This window comes from Linepithema humile, chromosome 6 (assembly GCF_040581485.1).
Source record: "Linepithema humile isolate Giens D197 chromosome 6, Lhum_UNIL_v1.0, whole genome shotgun sequence".
Taxonomy (NCBI): domain Eukaryota; kingdom Metazoa; phylum Arthropoda; class Insecta; order Hymenoptera; family Formicidae; genus Linepithema; species Linepithema humile.
In genome coordinates, this window is record NC_090133.1 from 11463651 (window position 1) to 11483503 (window position 19853).

Genomic DNA, 19853 nt, shown 5'->3' on the forward strand with positions numbered 1-19853 from the left:
ATACGGTACGGAGTTAAAGTATTAAAAAATAAGTGATACCGCGTGTATCCGAGCCTTGTTGAGTCGTCGACGGTTACCGGTGCGCTGTGTCCGAAGACAGAGAGAATCTTCTCTCGTGCGAGGGATATAGGAAGTCGAACGCCAGGAATACCCGACCGAGGCAGAGAACGCCCTGCCTCTAGAACGACGGAAAGTCGGAAGTCGAACGCCGGGAACATCCGACCGAAGCAGGGAACGCCCTGCCCCTAGAACGACGGGAAGTCGGAAGTCGAACGCCGGGAACACCCGACCGAGGCAGAGAACGCCCTGCCCCTAGAACGACGAGGTATAGAAAGTCGAACGCCGGGAACACCCGACCGAAGCAAAGAACGCCCTGCTCCTAGAACGACTATCGGTATGGGAGCGAGTACGACCGGAGCTTCAGAGTGCGCCCTGAGGCTTGTCCGAGTCGTACTCGGGGGAATGGGATCGGTCGGCTCCGCGAGCCGGCTTTTATACCGGTCGCGCTACCCCCACTTGGGGTGCTACCCTACCCGGCAACTACCCCTTCTCGAGCTACTACCCTTGAGTTGGGGGATCGGAATGCGGCCCGTAATGGGGGGTGCTCACGTGAAGCCCGCGTGACACTTAGTAACAGCGCGTGCTGTTACAGTACAAACAAAAAAATGGAAAACAAACAAGCAAGAATAGAATAGAATACATTAGAATAGTATGTAGATAGATTCTTGGAATATACTTCATGTGATAGTACAGTATTTCAACTGCGAGAGAACTTGTCAATGCGTCATGTAGCGAGACTCTATCTTTCAGGGTGCTTTATAAAGCACGCCTCCCCCTCCTCCCTCTCCTCCATAAATGAAATAGCGGTGAATAGTAGATCGTTCATTCTCTAAACAATGAATCCATTCGATAGAATATATCCTCAATATTACATGAACTTTAGCCACGTATTTTTCCTTATGCGATATACCCTGACTGGAAATCATCACTTTCACCCCCTTGTATCTCCGGAATCGTGCCTATGCTCATCTTGAAATTTTATTGAGATTAATGTTTCATCTAATAGTACTATTTGGCATGAAAAAAAATTCGAAATTTGAGGTCCAAAAAATGGGCTAAATTTGCCATCACTCTTTCCTCAAAAATTATGGATTTTCATAAAACGTGTCAGACAATTTTAATGCAGAATTTTATGTTCTTTTAGAATATGCAATAAAAAATACTACATTTTATTAAAAAAAACAAAGTTGACCTTTATATGACCTTCAATTTTACCTTCATCAAAAACTCAAGCCCACCATCTTGTGTCCCCCTCCGAACCTTACAATTTTTGTCTGAAACATTTTTCTCTAAACTCAACAAGCGTTTGAAATATTCGCCTGGCTGGATTAAAATGAAACACCCTGTATACGCTCGCTTGCTTACGCAATGCAATTGTTTTTTTAGCGCAACGACAGAATAAGCGCCAAACTTAAAAATTAACTATTTGAACATCCGGTCTCCTTGAGGTATAGTATCACAATATAGTTTCACTCAGAATTATAGTATAGTTCAACAATTATATTATGAGGATTCATTCATAGGCAAAAGAGCCACATTCTTTACCGCTCGCTTGTAACTTCCAGTTGTGGTTTTTACTTCTACGACTCTAACTATTTCATCTTGACCAGGATACAATGCTGTGACTCGTCCTAAAGGCCAATACAACGAGGGAGTTTTATCCTCTTTTAATACAACCAAATCTTTTATTCTTAGATTGTGAGTTAGTTTTCCATTTTGTGCGCTGAGTTAATTCAGTCAAATATTCCTTATTCCATCGATTCCAGAAGTCACGTTTAATTTTCTGAATATATTGCCACTGAGATAATCGGTTACTTGAAGTATTTGTAAAGTCAACTTTTAAAATTGATGAAAGTAGTCCGCCAATCAAAAAATGGCTTGGAGTTAAAGAATTCAGATCATCTGAATCTGATGACAACGGAGTAATTGACCTAGAATTCAATACTGCCTCAATTTCAATAATAAGGGTGTTGAATTCCTCAAATGTGAAAAGCAGGGATGTTCTTTGCAGCACAATTGTACTATTTCAGTACAATTCATCAAATCTTAGTACGTCAGTACCTCTTTACAATATTTTGTACTGATTATCAGTACATTTTCAGTTCAAAGTACAAATCAGTACAATTTTATAAGTATAACTTAGTAATTTAATTTTTTTTACATTCTATAACTTTTAGGGCCTATCCAGACAAACTTGCATAGACGTATAAACATATACATATATACATAAAATATAAGGTAATCGATTACGAAACATTTTCTGTAAAAGAAATGATCAAAGGTACAAATAGCAACAACGCGTTCGAGCAAGAAGTCAAAATATAATGCGATTTATTTGACGGTTGTGATAATGACTGCGATCAGTTATAAAAATACGGGTTCTGTTTTTATTATTTTACTTTGTCTTGATATGTAATAATGTTGAATGCGCCCATTAGCGTAAATTTTTATTGATCGAAAGATTAATATTGAATTGTCTTATCATTATAAATTAATAACGCGAATTTTTGTCTGTAACTTGTTGGATTATTATAAATTAATAATGTGTTTCTAAAGTTTATTTTAAAGTTATATGAATGAAAAAGCGATGAAAATTTGTTTATCTTAAAATTAACACTAAATTGTTGTGTTATGAATTAATAACGTTTTGACGTTTATTTGTCCTAAGATTACAGCCAAATTGTCGTGTTAACACAAATTAATAATGTAAGTTGTTATTCATTCAAAGATTAACGACAAAATATCGTATTGTTATATGCAAAAAGCAGATGTTCATTTATGTTAGAATTAATATAAAATGGTTGTGCTACTATAAATTATAAATTATAGGATCTTAAATAATAATAAAGTTCACATTAATATAAAATTTTTATACATTTCAATAAAATAAAAATCCTTGCAAAGTGCATTTATAAATACCAATTTGTAATAAAAATATAGAAAAATAACTTTCATTGTTTATTTATCTATTTTATTTGTAATAATAAATTATAATGCATATTTTATGTAAACAATCAAGTAATCACAGTTAGGGCAATTTAAATATCCCGCCAATTCATGATTAATACGAATGCAGTATAGGTAGCGCGTGTAGTCAGTACAATTCAGTACAAAATTGCCCTCAAATCTAGTACACATTCTCCTTCTCCGAGGAACATCCCTGGTGAAAAGTGTTTCCTTAGCTACACGAAGCAAATGATGCTTAAATGATCGTACAGCGGCCTCCCAAATTCTTCCAAAATGAGGAGATCGAGGTGGTATAAACTTCCAAACCACTCTCTGTTCACTGCGACGACTTTTTCGTCGGGCAGAAGTACACCCGCCGGTAAGCGTGTCAAACCTCGTTGCTCCATTTAATGGATTTTAATAATTACTGCAATACTTATAGTTGGGCGCCAGGCGCGGATTAACGCGCCACACGAACAAATTACGTTAGAGTCAATATTTTTCTTTAACGAGCAACGGCGATAAGCGCGACTAGCCCACTCTACAAATGGCAGAGGGGCGAGGTTCTTTCGAGACGCGAAATACTGATTTGGAGAGAGGAGTCTGAAATAAGATGGTTATTAAGAACACATTAATTGGTAACAAATAACATTTAATTCTAGTAATTAGGTGATGTTGATAATTCAGTAATCAAGTGAGTTTGACGCCGGGTGATAGGCGTTTTGAACAATCCCGCGGAACGGAGACATAAATTGTCTCGGTGAGAGGCGCTATGATTTTGATATTCGACTCGCGGAAATCCGCGTACTTCCGTCTCACGCGGTATAATATTTTCGACGTACAAGTTCTATACTTCTCATTAGGTACGGTCGTTGCTATTCACTCTACTTTAATCTCTCTTTATAATAGTCAGCATACAACGCGATTCTTTCCTTACACGATTCTAAATTGTTCTTAGTATTAACGCTCGACAGAAGGTCGAGATGAGAAATACGCGACAGGCTAACTTCAAGGATTTTAACGCTCGGTACAGCATTACAAGAATCGACGCGAAATTATCACTTATACAAAAGACATTATTCTATACAAAACGACTGTCGACTCGGCAGCCCCGAGGGGAAAAGGCATGGTGAAATCTTAGTCTACAGAAGCGGTAGTCAGCGGGGCCCGGCCTAAATCTAACCTCGCACGATACCGCGAGACATCTCGGTATATGCTATACCCTTTACGCAAAATATGCGGGTTCTTATTTCCGCGAGGCTCGGGCCGCCTACTGATACCGCTCTTACCGCGAAGTCGAAGTGGTGGCCTTACAAATCGTCGGTACGCCCATTGTGGTCCTCAAGGTTCCGCTCAGGTTGCCGACTCGCCGAACAGTGACGACAGTGAGGCTCGCCGGACAGCGGTGACATTTCGCGCATCGTCCTGCGCATGTAGATCCTCGCTATCGATTAGCGATTCTTGATCCTTCGATGTTTCCTAGATTTCTCGATGCTCGCTTCGCTCCTCGATACATCGGCCCTCGGTGATGCTTTTCCGAGGTGACTCCGGTCTCTTTCTTAGGGCAGCTGTCGTTAACGCCCTTCGTGGCCTTTTCCATTTCCGGATTCGGTCCTTCTTTAAATCGGCCGGGAACTGATCAGGTTCCGACCTGATTCTGCTTTTCTGGCTCGTTACGACAGCTCCTTTTTCTGGTACTCCACCCCAGGTCTTCGGCGTGTGAGAGCGCGCTTCCCTCTCGGGCGTCATCTCTCTCGGTGCGTCCACCGGCCTCGATATGCTCCAAATCTGAAACTGTATCTGCGGTAGCGACGGTCTGGAGTCGAACTGTATAAGCAAAGGTATTTTTACTTGCCCTTGTTCCGGATCTGTCTACGCGCTGTTCGGGTCTCCGTCGTCCTGCCTGCTGAGTCCCTCGCAGGTTCCACGAAGGCTGCTCCACCTTAGTCACAAAATGGGAGTTTGGCCACTCACCACGACTCGCGCAATTCGCTATAACGCAAAATCTATAATCTCAAAAAGAGAATTAAGAGAGAGAGGTCGTCGCCCCCCGCGGTGGGGTTTCCGACCTCAAATTTCCCTCCTCGATCGGGTTTTCTCGCTTTTGTGACGGACCTCAAAAATGTCACGTCACATCACTTAATCACTTGGTTATCGCATTCTTATAAGATTCAGCGTTTACAAAGTCATACAGCTCAAGTAGTTTATTTTTTGCGCCAACAAAATTTGTAGCATTATCAGATAGTATAATACACTACGCCTCAAAATTAAGGAATAGAAAATTTTGGGTCGATTTTTGGGTGTTTTTTGAGCGGCTGTATCTCCGCGAAAAATGGACGAAAAAAATATTTAAAAAAAGCGTTTTAAAGCTTGAATCTTCTAGTTTCCGAATCTTCGAAGAAAACTCTCGTATCATCATTTTTAACTGAGTTATCCTCTATTGAACGGACCAATCCGAAAATGAAAAAAATTTCCTCAAATTGGGCAACGTGCATGGACCATAAAAATATTTTTTGTCAAAAATCGATTCCATGACGTTAAAACTCGCACAATTCTCAACAATTTGCTTTTTTAGTGAATGCTGTGCGATTTTTTTTGACCGAGTTATTGGCGGTTAAAGCAAAATTAGTACCTTTAACTTTAAACATCCGTAGCTCCAGAACAAATTGTCGTACGACATTCACCATGGGCTTTTTGGAAAGTTCAAAGTCTCCCCTATAAGACGCTTTCTTCAGAATTTCGATCTGACATTTTTTTTATTTCGATATATCGATTGTAAAAACGTATTAGAAATCGCGTTTTTCTCTTTTTTCATTCACCTGGACGGCACTTCGTGAAAAATGATTGAAACCCCTTAGTGTCCACGTTTTTTTTTAGTTAAAGATATGCCCAGTAACCACGCAAAATCCCGAAAGCACTAGATTTTTCTTTCCTAGTGTTCTGAAGCTCGTAAGTTACGTTAACGTACGAAAATGACTAAAAATCCTTTATTTTGCCCCAAAAATGCCAATAACGCAAAAATTCGAAACATTTTCCATCTGATCATTGATCCTTGCTTGGTTATTTCCACAATAAGAAATCAAATTTCCGATATGATTCTCAATACAATAACACAGCAGATTACCGTCGGCATTAGCGTTACCCAAAGCGTACCACGAGGAAATTGCTGATTGGATGTACGTTTCGCGCGCACGCGCGCGCGCGCGTAAGTGTGTGTGTGCGCGCGCGCGCGAGCGCGTGCGTGCGAATCTTCGCAATAGGCGTGCTAGGACTCCTGCGGTGGTTGATGTACACTTCACCTCTTTCTCAGGCGAGCTTACGACTTTTCATTGCGAGTTTTTAACTTAGTTCGACGCGCAATTTCGTTAGCCGTCACGAACGGTTCTAGGCGCGCGTGCCGTTCAAATAATCTGTCCTCTTGGACAGACGTTTGGCGTCTTCGGCCTTGCCCGCTACGACGATGCAGTTCGCCAGTCTATCGAAAGCGAGCTATAGCTCTGCTGACGACAGACTGGCTAACTCCCATCCTGTTGGCGATAATCGTTTGTGAGTGACCTTCAGAAGCGTCAAGATTCGTGATACGTCGGTATCCGTTAGATAACGCCGTGGAATCTTTGCGAAAACAATACAGTCGAGAAGTGAGTTAAAAACTCGCAATGAAAAACCATAAGCTCGCCTGAGAAAGAGGCGAAGTGTACATCAACCACCGCAGGAGTCCTAGCACGTCTATTATGAAAATCCACACGCACGCGCGCGCGCACGCTTTGGGTAACTCTAATGACGACGGTAATCTGCCGTGTTATTGTATTGAGAATCATATCGGAAATTTGATTTCTTATCGTGGAAATAACCAAGCAAGGATCAATGATCAGATGGAAAATGTTTCGAATTTTTGCGTTATTGGCATTTTTGGGGCGAAATAAAGGATTTTTAGTCATTTTCGTACGTCAACGTAACTTACGAGTTTCAGAACACTAGAAAAGAAAAATCCAGTGCTCTCGAGATTTTGCGTGGTTACTGGGTATGGGCGTATTGCCCAAAGAATTTGTTCGACTCGGTTGAAAGTTTTAAGAGACCAATTTTTGTTAGAAAAATATAAATTTATTTTTCTCGTCAAAGAATGAGTATATGTACAAGTTTGAGTTGTGTTTAAATTAATTGATTGCGCCAGAGGCGCTTTCTCGGTAAAGGTGTAAGACCGAGAATTAAAAGAAAAATTGACGGGCACGGTAAGAGATTACCGGCCGCGTCTTAGTATACTGAACGGGTCCTAAAAAGGACGGTTTAATTGAATCAGCTCGTTGTAGCCCCTTCCCCGGCGTCGGTGGAACTCCGTTCGGAAAGTGGTCTTTCGTCTGACAACTGCTCTCTGAGCAGGCTCTCGGCGGCGAAGTTTGGATCGCCACGGAACGAGTTTCCGGTGTGCCGGTAGCTGTCACCGTCTCGGCTCTCGGTATTACGGAATGCTCCGTGTACCGAGGAGAGAGAGGTCTCTGAATTCGGATGTCGCCTGGTACTAGAGTATCCCTTGGTGGCCGAGTCAACCGGACGCAGAACTCTAGTGGAATTAGCTTCCACGCTAGAGTCTGAGGAGGTGACGGCGGTACTGAAGCTTCAGCGGGCCGCTTAGTTGAAATGTGCGGCCGATGCTGGGACTCTGTTTTCCTTTTACGTGCCTTGCGAGGCAGCGTGAGAAAAACTGCGAGACAATTTGCCTCTGGTTAAGTTCTGCTAAAGCAGAGTATGACTCAGATCAAGGGCCCTTGGAGAGAGCTCGCCTTGAAGCGAGTGAGTGAGGAAAGATCTGCGGAGAAGCTCTTTTATATCTCTTCGATCAAAGCTTGATCGCGAGAAAGCTCTTCACCGCCTGCGCAACCTAGCGGTGTCTCCGCAAGCTCATAACTCGGTAGAAGGCCTGCGGCGCGTAGCGGCGCCGCGGCGTATTATGCCGCGTCAGTGTAGCAGTGTGGCGGTGAGCCGCCACACTGGGCATATCTTTAACTAAAAAGAAAACGTGGACACTAAGGGGTTTCAATCATTTTTCACGAAGTGCCGCCCAAATGAATAAAAAAAAAGAAAAACGCGTTTTTTAACACGTTTTTACAATCGATATATCAAAATAAAAAAAATGTCAGATTGAAATTCTGAAGAAAGCGTCTTATAGGGGAGACTTTGAACTTTCCAAAAAGCCCATGGTGAATGTCGTACGACAATTTGTTCTGGAGCTACGGATGTTTAAAGTTGAAGGTATCAATTTTGCTTTAACCGCCAATAAGTTGGTAAAAAAAATCGCACAGCATTCACTAAAAAAGCAAATTGTTGAGAATTGTGTGAGCTTTAACGTCAGGGAATTGATTTTTGACAACAAATATTTTTCTGGTCCATGCACGTTGCCCAATTTGGGGAAAATTTTTTTTTATTTCCGGATTGGTCCATTCAATGGAAAATAACTCAGTTAAAAATGATGATACAGGAGTTTTCTTTAAAGATTCGGAAACTAGAAGATTCAAGCTTCAAAACAATTTTTTAAAATATTTTTTTTGTCCATTTTTGACAAAAAATATTTTTCTGGTCTATACACGTTGCCCAATTTGGGGAAATTTTTTTTTATTTCCGGATTGGTCCATTCAATGGAGAATAACTTAGTTAAAAATGATGATACGGGAGTTTTCTTCAAAGATTCGGAAACTAGAAGATTCAAGCTTCAAAACATTTTTTCGCGGATACAGCCGCTCAAAAAACACCTAAAAATCGACCCAAAATTTTCTATCCCTTAATTTTGACGCGTAGTGTATTTGATTTACCTCTTCTATTAAAAAATCTTTTGAGTGCTGCTATAAATGCGTCAGTAGAGATCGCTAACTACTTCTAAGTGTACCGCCTTTGATGATAAACATATAAATGTTGAAACGTAAATCTTAATCTTGTTACGATTGCGATGTTTTTTCTCCTTTATCTATAAGAGACCACAATAATCAATACTTGTGTTTGCGAAAGATCGAGAACATTCGAACCTATCCTTCAGAAGATTACTCATTAGATGTTCTAACATTTGCGGTTTTGATTTGAAACATGTTATGCATTCGCGAATAATCTTTTTAATACGGTTTTTTCCGTTAATGGGCCAATATTTCTGCCGAATGTGATATAATGTTGCCTGCAGTCCGGCATGTAATTGTGAACAATGTGTATGCCTTATGCCAATGTGTATGTGTATGCCTATTAAATCAGTAATGTAATGTTTTTCAGGTAGAATAATTTGATGCTTTTGTTTATAGCTTAAATTAGAATTCTTAAGTCTACCTCTAACACGTAATAAGCCAGAGAAGTCACAAAATGGATACAAAGAAGTGAGTTTGCTATTTGGTTTAAGACATCTCCTTTTCTCTAATTGACTTATTTCGCTAGCAAAAGCTTCGGCTTGGACAAGTTTTACAATAACAGACATTGCTCGATTTAATTAAGAATTAATTAACATTCCTTGGACCTTGTGTTTTGTTCGACAATTGTCACTAAATCTAAAACACCATGCCACCACCCTGGAAGGGTGGCGAAGCACCACGATGGATGAAAATTGTTGTAGCATTTCAAAACTCCTTTCTATTTTCAAGTTAACTGTTGCTTGTTCAGGAATTTCTGTTAGTGTTGGAATAAAGTTTGGCCAAGTATGTTAGTCTTCTATTAATCAAAGAGGTCTATGAATTCAGATACTACCATTAACAAGGTCGGAAGAAAAAGTCTTAAAACTCTTAAAACAAAATCAGCAAGATTATCCTGTGATGATACGTGTCTCCAATCAAAGGATGCTATAGCCTCTTGAATAGAAGCCACACGATTTGTTACAAAAGTCTTTAAACAATGTGGCTGAGTGTGAATCCAATGCAGCGTAATAGTTGAATCTGACCACAGAACAACTTTACTAAATGTTGTGTTGAAGGCCTCGAGCATTGTTTGACAAAGTTGCGACAAGAGCAAGGCTGCGCACAGCTCCAATCTAGGCAATGAAAGTTTTTTAAGTGGAGCTACTCTGGATTTGGAACACAGCAACATTACATGGTGCGAATTGGCTGCGTTTGATGATCTTACATACATACAGGCTCCATATGCAGCTTCGCTAGCATCAGCAAATCCATGAAGTTGCAAATTCACTGATTGCGCCATGCAGATATGTTGTTTATTTCCGACATGCTATCTAGAGTTTTCCAAGCTGTATGAATTTCCATTGGAATAGATTCATCCCATGATAACCGTAGTTTCCAGAGCCCTTGGCTCAACAGACGAGTGGGTCATAAAGAGATGTTACATGTGATAAGATTAATCGTTTTGTTAACTTAGCTGATTCTTGACGCGTTGCCACTCGATATAAGAAACAATCTTGTTTCGGATTCCAAAGAATTCCCAATGTCTTATGTGTCCCAGCAAATTCTAAACACCAATGCTCATTTTGCTCACCTGTCATAGACTCAATGAATTGAGGATGATTGGAAGCCTATTTCCTTAGATCAAAACCTCCGCTACTTAACAATCTTGTGATTTGAGTCTTTAAAGCTATCGCTTGTTCTATTGTTTCTGCTCCCGATAGAAGATCATCAACATATAGATCTCTTCTAATGATTTCAGCGGCTTCTGTATAATTCTGCCTTTCATCTTTACTTAATTGAACTAAAGTTTGTGTAGCTAAGTATGGTGCTGGTGACATTCCGTATGTTACAGTGTTGAGTTCATAAATACGTACTGTTTCTTCTGGGTTATTTCTCCACAGAATCCTCTGAAATGGACGATCTTCAGGATGTATGAATATCTGTCTGTACATTTTTTGAATATCTGCTGTGAAAGCTATGTTATGCAAACAAAATCTCATGATAATGGTGAGCAGATTTTGTTGCACCATTGGACCAGTAAGCAATGTCGAAAACTACTCTTAACTTTGTAGTCATACTTGATTCCTTAATAACTGAATGGTGAGGAAGAAAACATCCCTCCTATATACTTGGTTGCTTCAATTCCGTCATATGTCCTAGTAATTCATAGTCTTGAAGAAAACTACGATAATCTTCATACAATCTAGAAGTTGCGTTTAGTCTTTGTTCCAAGCTCTGTAATCGTTTTAAGACTATCCCGTATGATTCGCCTAATTTCCCTTTTTGCTCATTAAATGGCAATTCTACTGACAAGGGGAAGCCACGTACTCTGTCTCACCGATTTTAATAAAAATTTTTTACGAGTAGTTTTTGTCCAATGAAGTTTCCGTGCAAAGCCATTCGATGCACTTCTCAAAATTTGCAGAGAAAAAAATTTATAAAGTTAAACGTAAATATACGCGCAGTCTAAATCATTCAGCTCCTACTGCTGAAATTAATTTTAGTGATTCGTAGCAGCTCAATGGAAAACGCCTGGATTATCACGTTGGAGACTCGGGTTCGAGTACCTTACGGGTTTTTTTTTGCTTTTTCCGAGAGTAAGGCGAGTATCTTCTTGTTATAATTATCCCTGTTTAAAGCAACGATGGAGTTGCCTTTATCAGCTCTAGTGAACAGAATGTTCTTGTTCTCTTTGGTGAACTTTTTGGTATGGGAGAGTCAATTAAATAACATTTTATGATTATTGTTTGTATTATTATTAACTTTATCAATGTTGTTGATAATAGAAATGGATTCATTTCTAACAGAACATTGCAATTTTTCATCACATCTCTCTAGATTTCTTTCGACACTTTTTATAAATTTAAAAGACGTTATTTTTTTGTTAGCCATTGGCAAGTTGAACCGGTGTCCAAGTTGTAATAAAAGTATTGTTTCCCTAGGAATCGACTGCTCGGAAAGGTTGAAAAACCATTTTTCTTGTGGTTTGTTTAAATTGGATTCTAAATCAAGGAGTCTGATGAGATATTAACGTTTACTATATTGTTAGGTTGGAGGGAGTTTCTCTGTCTAAAACTTCGATTTGGTCCCATCTGAAATCATGATCAAGATCCAAGCTGTGACTCGAAATGGTAGATGGGTGACCGCTTTTTCGTCTACTTCCATATTTCCACACTGGCATATTTTCTTCGTTATAAAACACAAAAAGAGGAAAAAGATGTGTATTTGCTGCGGTATGTTCTACAAGCTACGACTTAATGTACTGCTAATTCAAATGCGTCCGACTTCTAATTCATATTGTTCTTGGACCAACCATCCAGTACCGTAATGCATCGTCATTTTAACTACTTTATGTCGCTAACATCGCAAGTAAGGATTTTTATAATTTATAACCTCGAGAATCATCCTAAGCATATGGAGACTTTTGTTAAACGGTTGAAATCTTTAACCGACATGTGTTAATCTTGCAGCGTATGCTTGTTGTTATCTTTAGTTTATTTCTTTTTGTAAGACGCGCTTACCGTTATTATAATTTCACTGAAGATGGCCATAATAAATGTGCCGAAACGTTTGATTTTATAACTTGTTTTAATTGATCTTTGAGCACCCAACAACCTGCTCTAGGCTAACATAGCTTTTTTATTTTATTTGATAATTGGTTTATTAAGAAGGCCCAAAAAACATTTTCTTTTTTTAATAATTGATTATTGTGTAAACAGAAAGATTTTTTAATCAATGAAAAATGAATCGTAATAAAGTATTTTTTCAACATGTACTTCTCCACTATTTCGACATGAAGAAAACTGCAGCTGAAACGCATCGCTTACTGTCCGAGACTTATGGCCAAGAAGCTCTATCAAAAACAATGTGTATAGAGTGGTTTCAACGTTTTCGAAGTGATGATTCGAGAATGGAAGACAAAAAAGTGATGATTCTAGCGTGGAAGACAAAAAACGTTCAGGACAACCGAAAAAGTTTGAGGATGCCGAACTTTAAGTTTTACTGGATGAAAATCCATCTCAAACACTTTTAGAATTATCAAAAGTGTTAGATGTTACTAAAATCGCTGTTTGCAAACGCTTACATGCCCTCGGAAAAATTCATAAGGAAGGAAAATGGCTGCACCATTAGTTGTTCGAAAATGCCATCTTAAACCGTTTGTCCATCGCAACTTCTTTGCTTGCCAAGCAACATAAAAAGAGTTCTTTGTGGTGTATTGTAACCGGAGATAAAAAGTAGATCTACTTCGTTAATCCCGAACGGAGAAAATTATGGGTGGATCCCGGGCAACCATCCACTTCGACACCAAAACGAAATATTCATAGACATAAGGCTCTGCTGTGTGTTTGGTGGGACCAAGAAGGCGTGCTTCATTATGAGCTGTTGCATCCAAATCAAACTGCTACCGCTGATCGCTACCGACAACAACTACATCGATTGAATGATGCATTGATGCAAAAAAGGCCATCCGTAGCTAGTAATCGATGCAAAGTGATCCTTTTGCACGACGATGTGCATGTTGCAAAAATCGTGAAAGACACACTTTTGGAGCTCAAATGGGAAGTTCTTCCACACCCAGCGTATTCTCCAGACTTGGCTCCATCGGATTATCACCTTTTTCGATCGATGCAACACGCGCTTGAAGACACACACTTCTCCAGTTATGAAGTTTAGAAGTGGGTGGATGAATGGTTTGCTTAAAAAAATAGCGCATTTTATCGTCACGGAATTAGTCTCCTGCCAGAAAGATAGACAAAAGTCATAGAAAATAAGGGAAAATATTTTGATTAATGTATTTATTTTACTCTCTTTCTGATAAATGAATTTTATAAGACGAATAATGACGGAAACTAAGTTTAACACCTAATAGTATTTAAAACTGGTAGAAACAAATGCCGAAAAAAGGTTGAGAAGCAGGTCTCGAACACAAAATCTCTAATATTCTAGCTACTCGCCTTAGAAACGCTTGCTTTTTAGTATTTATCGTATGCTGTTGTTTTTGATCGACAATAAGAAACGAGACAAGAAGCGAGACAAGATGTATGTCACTTCTGCAAACCGAACGACCAAGCGCACATAGATGTGGGGGCTCGCTTGTGTGCGTGACCCCATCACTCATGTTGCTCATATTGCAGGATGCTCGGTCTGGCATCATTGATGTGACATCACCAATCTGGTGTATCAACCCAGTAAACATTCGATGTATATCCTATGTATATACATGAAATATCCATAATGTGAAAAAAATGTACTATATATATTATGTACATACATATGACATACGCTGATGTAGATACATTTGTAGATATACACAAGATATCTTATAGATATACATAGAATGTATATTCGAACGAGATCGCTGCCTGTATATACATAGAATATACCTCGTGTACATTCCATGTATATACATGTAACATACATACGATATACGCTGAAGTAGGTACATTTATGGATATACATAGAATGTATATTCGAACGAGATCGCTGCCTGTATATACATAGAATATACCTCGTGTACATTCCATGTATATACATGTAACATACATACGATGTACGCTGATGTAGGTACATTTATGGATATACATAGGATATCGTATGGATATACATAGAATCAGTCATTAGTTTGTTCACTTGCCGCTATGTGATGCATTATGCGCTATCTATCTCGTATTTAAGTTTTAATCATGAGAATTATATAAAACTTGCAAAAGGCGGGTAATAATATTGAAGATATAATAACTTTTTCTATCAGTTTAATATCTGAATCTCAACACAGGGAATTTAGATAAACTGATTGTTCAATAATGGGGTAGATAAATATCCGAATAAATGAAAATTGTTTATTACCCAGTAAACATTCAATATTCTATATACATGGAATATCCATAATGTAAAAAAAACGTACTGTATATACTATGTACATACATAGAATGTACCTCATGTACATGCCACGAATGTGTATTGCACATCTTCGGAATATACCCCATGTATATACCACGAATGTATGTACATTGCATATCTTTGGAATATACTTATGTATGTACTGTGGACATCCTATGTACATACATGTGGTAATTATTTCACATAGGATATGCGCTTTATATACTTTTCACATTCTTTGTATATGCATAGAATATACAATATACATATATGTATATACATAGGACGTACATAGAATGTCCTAATGTTTATTGGGAATTGGCTCGCGTAAAGATACACGGTCCGTCTCGCGAATGAACTTGGTATGGGACACGACCGTGTCTCTTGATATTGAAATGACTTAAAAACTGTTAGCGTTTAATTGACATCTAAATTGTTAGACCACCTAGACACGCTATGATGTTAATAGCAGGTCACGCTTTTTTAACAATTCATGATTTTTTACAGGTCCGTCTCAATCGTTTTGCATATTTTGCAATAATTTTGCAATAAATAGAGAAATTAATTTTAAAAAAGTGGCGAATAAACTCGCGTTTTGCGCGGCAGGACTGTGAGATGTACGCTCAAGGCGTATCAACGATGAATGTTGTACGGCAATGAAAAGTAAAGCTGTCCACTCACTTGCTCGCGTGTTATTTCTATCCTCGCCAAGAGATCAAATTTTTTGTTGCTGTGCGATACATTTGCCACTGTCACATTTAAAACATACATCCTATGGTCTAGCTGCACGAAACGAACGCTTATTCGCTAATTCTTTTTGATTAATATTTTAATAATTATTGCAAAAATAGCATAATGGTAAAGAATTTTTCTGTTTAACTTATTTTTCTTTATTTGCTCATGAGCGTTGACAATGTTATGATACTCTGTACATTAAGGACAATGGCTGTCAACCTTATTTGCATCCTCGAGACTATGTCGATGACATAAATCTCGACATACTTGGCATTGAGATGATGGCAATGTTTGTAGAAATTCAAGCAAATTTATCTTTTCGGCACAGAAATACATAATTAATAGTAAGATATTATTTATATAAAATCGGATTTTACCTTTTTTTATTAGAGCGTTGCTTGCAAGTAAGCGATTTATAGCGACTTGTAAGCCAAGCGGTTCGACTCTTTCCGTTGACGCCCTCGATATTCAAAAATACTTTTTTTTTTAGAGTTTAATCACAATCCCTATTTTTTCGGCAATTCTGTGATTAATTAACAATCCTTTTTACTCTACTCTTTTCTCAACTAATCTTTTAGCGTTTCTTTTTGTTCAAACAAGTATGAAGCAAAGGAAAACCACCCTTCGTCGTTCGTTTTGATGCCGCATACGCCACATACTACTAAATAATATAAAATTTCTTAATATCTATAAAACCCTATATAATCATATATGTGGTAGTAATATCAAATATTTTGACCAGTTATAAAGAAAAGATCAGTTTTTTCTTATAAAAACAAACATTTTTCTTACATAAACAGGACCAATCAATAATGATCAAGATACAATACGCTGTTGTAGTATTCAGCGCTAGCGTAGAACTTCTTATGTGCGCTTTACCAGCTGATAACTTAATACACACGGTAATGTCATAATATGACCAATATGTTCACTCGGTCCGCTATTATTTTAAGCGATGATAAATTTAATGTCGTATATTACAATTAAAAGATCTTGAACATGATACGTTTTTAGAAAGAACCCCGCACAAATCTTATGGAAAATGGATCTCGGTCAAATTGCTTCAAATTTTAATATTTTGTAGCTCATGTCAAGCTGATTAAAAGTTTTCATAGACACAAATCTCCAAATGCCTTAGTTTTTGCTCCAGGACCTTTGGAAAGTCATCACATCTTATACCCAGGGAGAACAACAGGTCTAAGAAGCGTCTAATAGACGTCTATAGACGTGGGTACGGAAAAATAGTTAAAATAAATTTTTTTACTAACATTAGTTATGAATACTGTATAATATATTCATGGAAATCATCAGTGAGTAATTGAAGAAAAGGATTTGAATAAGTATATTATACGTGAGAGGCAAGGGGATTTACGAAAATCAAGCACCCCGTACGTGAGAAGCAAGGGGACTCACAAAAATCAAGCACTCCAAAGGAATGAAACGCCTGCCACGTCCACGTTCATTCTGGGTAATTATAAGAACAGGTGAAAAATTAAAGTCATAAATGTACACTTGCAGATGCACATTGATACATGTACAAGTATAGTAAAAAAGATTTATTTTGACTATTTTTCCGTATAAGATGTGATGACCTTCCGAAGGTCCCGGAGCAAAAACTAAGGCATTTGGAGTTTGTGCCCGTTAGAACTCTTAATCAGCTTGACATGAGCTACAAAATATTAAAAGGATGATGCCAAAATGTTCCCCAAATTTCGTACTTTAAGTTATGGTCCAAAACTTATATTAATTGAAAGCTCTCGTCAAGCTGATTAAAATGATATATAATACAGCTTGAACCCTCGTAAAGTTCCATGAGAAAATGAGCTCTAAATGTTCCAGATCTGACAGATAATTGTCGGCGTGACACGCGGCCGCGCTTGTCGGAATCCTTTTCCTCTATCGGTAGCCACTCGATCGGTAGTGTCGCGCCGACAGTTATCTATCGGATCTGGAACATTTAGAGCTCTTTTTCTCTTTGCTTATGGGAACTTCGCGTCAGCCTTTAAAGCGATTTGACTGAGACCCATTTTCCATAAGATTTGTGCGGGGTTCTTTTATTTTTTATTGTTTTAATAATAAAATAATCAAACATTATATTTCTTAATAAAAAGCAAATTTATGGAAAATTGGAAAGCCATAGTCAGCCGATGTTTAGCCTATTTAAGCCGGTTTCGGCTATTTCAGATAGCAAAATCAAACAAAGTACGTTTTGCAATTTATGTGCTGCATACTATGTCACTGAAATGCTATCAATTTTCCAATAAGATATGCCGTTTCAGCTAATGTCGACAAACACACATAAAAAATGAAACATAACGTGTGTCATGATGTAACGGTAAAAATAAGGCAAAAATTGAGTAGAGTTTAACGTTAATTAATTGCGATAAATGGTATTTAGGATATACGCTAAAGAAAAACTGGAAACAGGAAACACATATAAGAGAAGGGGTAAAGAGAGCGGCGGCCTTAATGGGGCAAATGTGGGGGATTGGGAAAAGAAGGTTCGGGAAGGATTGGGGAAAGAAATGTAGTTTTTTGACAGGTTGGATTGGACGGTGATGGAATACGGAGCAAAGATATGGGAATAGGAGGAAAGAGAGAAGATGGAGAAATTGAAGGAGAGGTACATGAAGTGGGTTGGGAATAGATAGAAGAACGCCGGGGTACATGATAAGAAAGGAGCTGCAGAAAAAAAAGTTGAGAGAGAGAGCAGGGAAAAAGCTTGGAATTTCGAGAAAAGATTGGAAGAAAGGAAAGATAGCACCCAGATAAAAAGATGCTGGTGGGAGATGAAGGAAAGAATAGGAAAAGGAAAGGCAAATTTGGAATGGGAGGAAGAGAGAAGGAGGTCTTTGAAGTTAGGAGACTGAAATTGGATGAGTCAGAAAGAAGGAGAGAAAAGGGGAAATTAAGATATGAGAAGATTGGAAAAAGAGATAGAGAGATACAGGAAAGGGAGAGGGAGGAGAAAATAGAAGGGTCAAGGTACAATAGATGGTATGGGAAAGTGAAAAGGAAGAGGATTTTGGGCTATCTAAAGAAGGGATGGGGGGAAAGTAGATGGAAGAGAGTAGCGAAATTCAGGTTAAGGAGTGAAATGAGGGAGGGAAGGTACTGGGAAGCGGAGGAGAATAGGAAATGCAGGTTATGCGAAATAGAGGAAAAAAATAGAAGCATACGTGGGAGAGATGTAGAAAATGGTTGGAAGGAGGAGAAAGTTGGCAGGAAAAAATGGAAAAGATTTTAGGGAATGATGGATGAGAGAAATAGAAAAAGAAAGGCAGAGGGGAGAGAGAGAAAGAAAGAAAAAGGGGGGAAGAGGAAGGGGAAGAGAGAGAGGGAGGGAGGGAGGGAAGGAGGGGAGAGAGAGAGAGAGAGAGAGAGAGAGAGAGAGAGAGAGAGAGAGAGAGAGAGAGAGAGAGAGAGAGAGAGAGAGAGAGAGAGAGAGAGAGAGAGAGAGAGAGAGAGAGAGAGAGAGAGAGAGAGAGAGAGAGAGAGAGAGAGAGAGAGAGAGAGAGAGAGAGAGAGAGAGAGAGAGAGAGTGGGGGGGGTACATTATTGACTCACAAAATCTACTATAATATATGGATTAATGATGCTTGATTAATTCAATTTGTGTCAACGGTTAGAATGGCGGATGTATAAAAAGAGGAACCTATGTAATTTATCCTCCGCCTATCGAATAAATATATTGGTTATAGTATGATAATATATTTTTAATAAATTATAATCTGTTTTATAGAAAAGTTACAATAATATTTTTTGTTTATAGAGTAATAAAATTTGCTTCGCAGCATATGATTCACAATGGTATCAAGGAAATGTGAACATGCAAAAGAAGATCCTCTATATTATTTTTAGATCACAGATACCTGAAGTGATTCACATTAATGGCATTCTTCCAGCTTTGTCATTACGTTATTACGCAGGAGTAAAGATCATATTTTATATTTTGTTACAAGTTGTATTAAATATATTGCATCGCTTAATGTCCAGATAGCCAAGTTGGACAGAGCACGTTTTATAATTTATGCACTGCATATTACATTATATGCAACAAAAGGGAACACTTTTCAGACGCTCAAAATTCAAACATTCCATCAAATAATTTGTAGATCACAATGTCTACATATTGAAAATAAATGTGCGCCCACGGCCGCCGCGCTTTTTAAAATAGTTTTTTTTTTGACTTCCTCTACCTCTGTTCCATCTTTGTTCTGTATTAAAATGTGTTATTAATATTTGTTACTTATTTTGTTATTTGGTAATTTATTTCATGTTATATTATTTATTACTCACTTGTGAAATGTCCTTTTTCTATTTTTCCTTCGTTTTCTTCTTCCTTTTTTCCTTTTTTTGCCATCTTCGTTT

The 19853-nt window shown here is 38.3% G+C and overlaps 1 protein-coding gene across 1 annotated transcript in view; it reads left to right on the plus strand.

The window, feature by feature from the left end:
• The window catches only part of LOC105678086 (odorant receptor 4-like), a 102752-nt gene that overhangs the window by 32202 nt on the left and 50697 nt on the right, over window positions 1–19853 (plus strand). The window contains exons 4-5 of the mRNA XM_067358278.1: window positions 16283–16384; window positions 19255–19413. Of these exons, the coding sequence (XP_067214379.1) occupies window positions 16283–16384; window positions 19255–19413 (261 nt within the window). The remainder of the gene's footprint in view (window positions 1–16282; window positions 16385–19254; window positions 19414–19853) is intronic.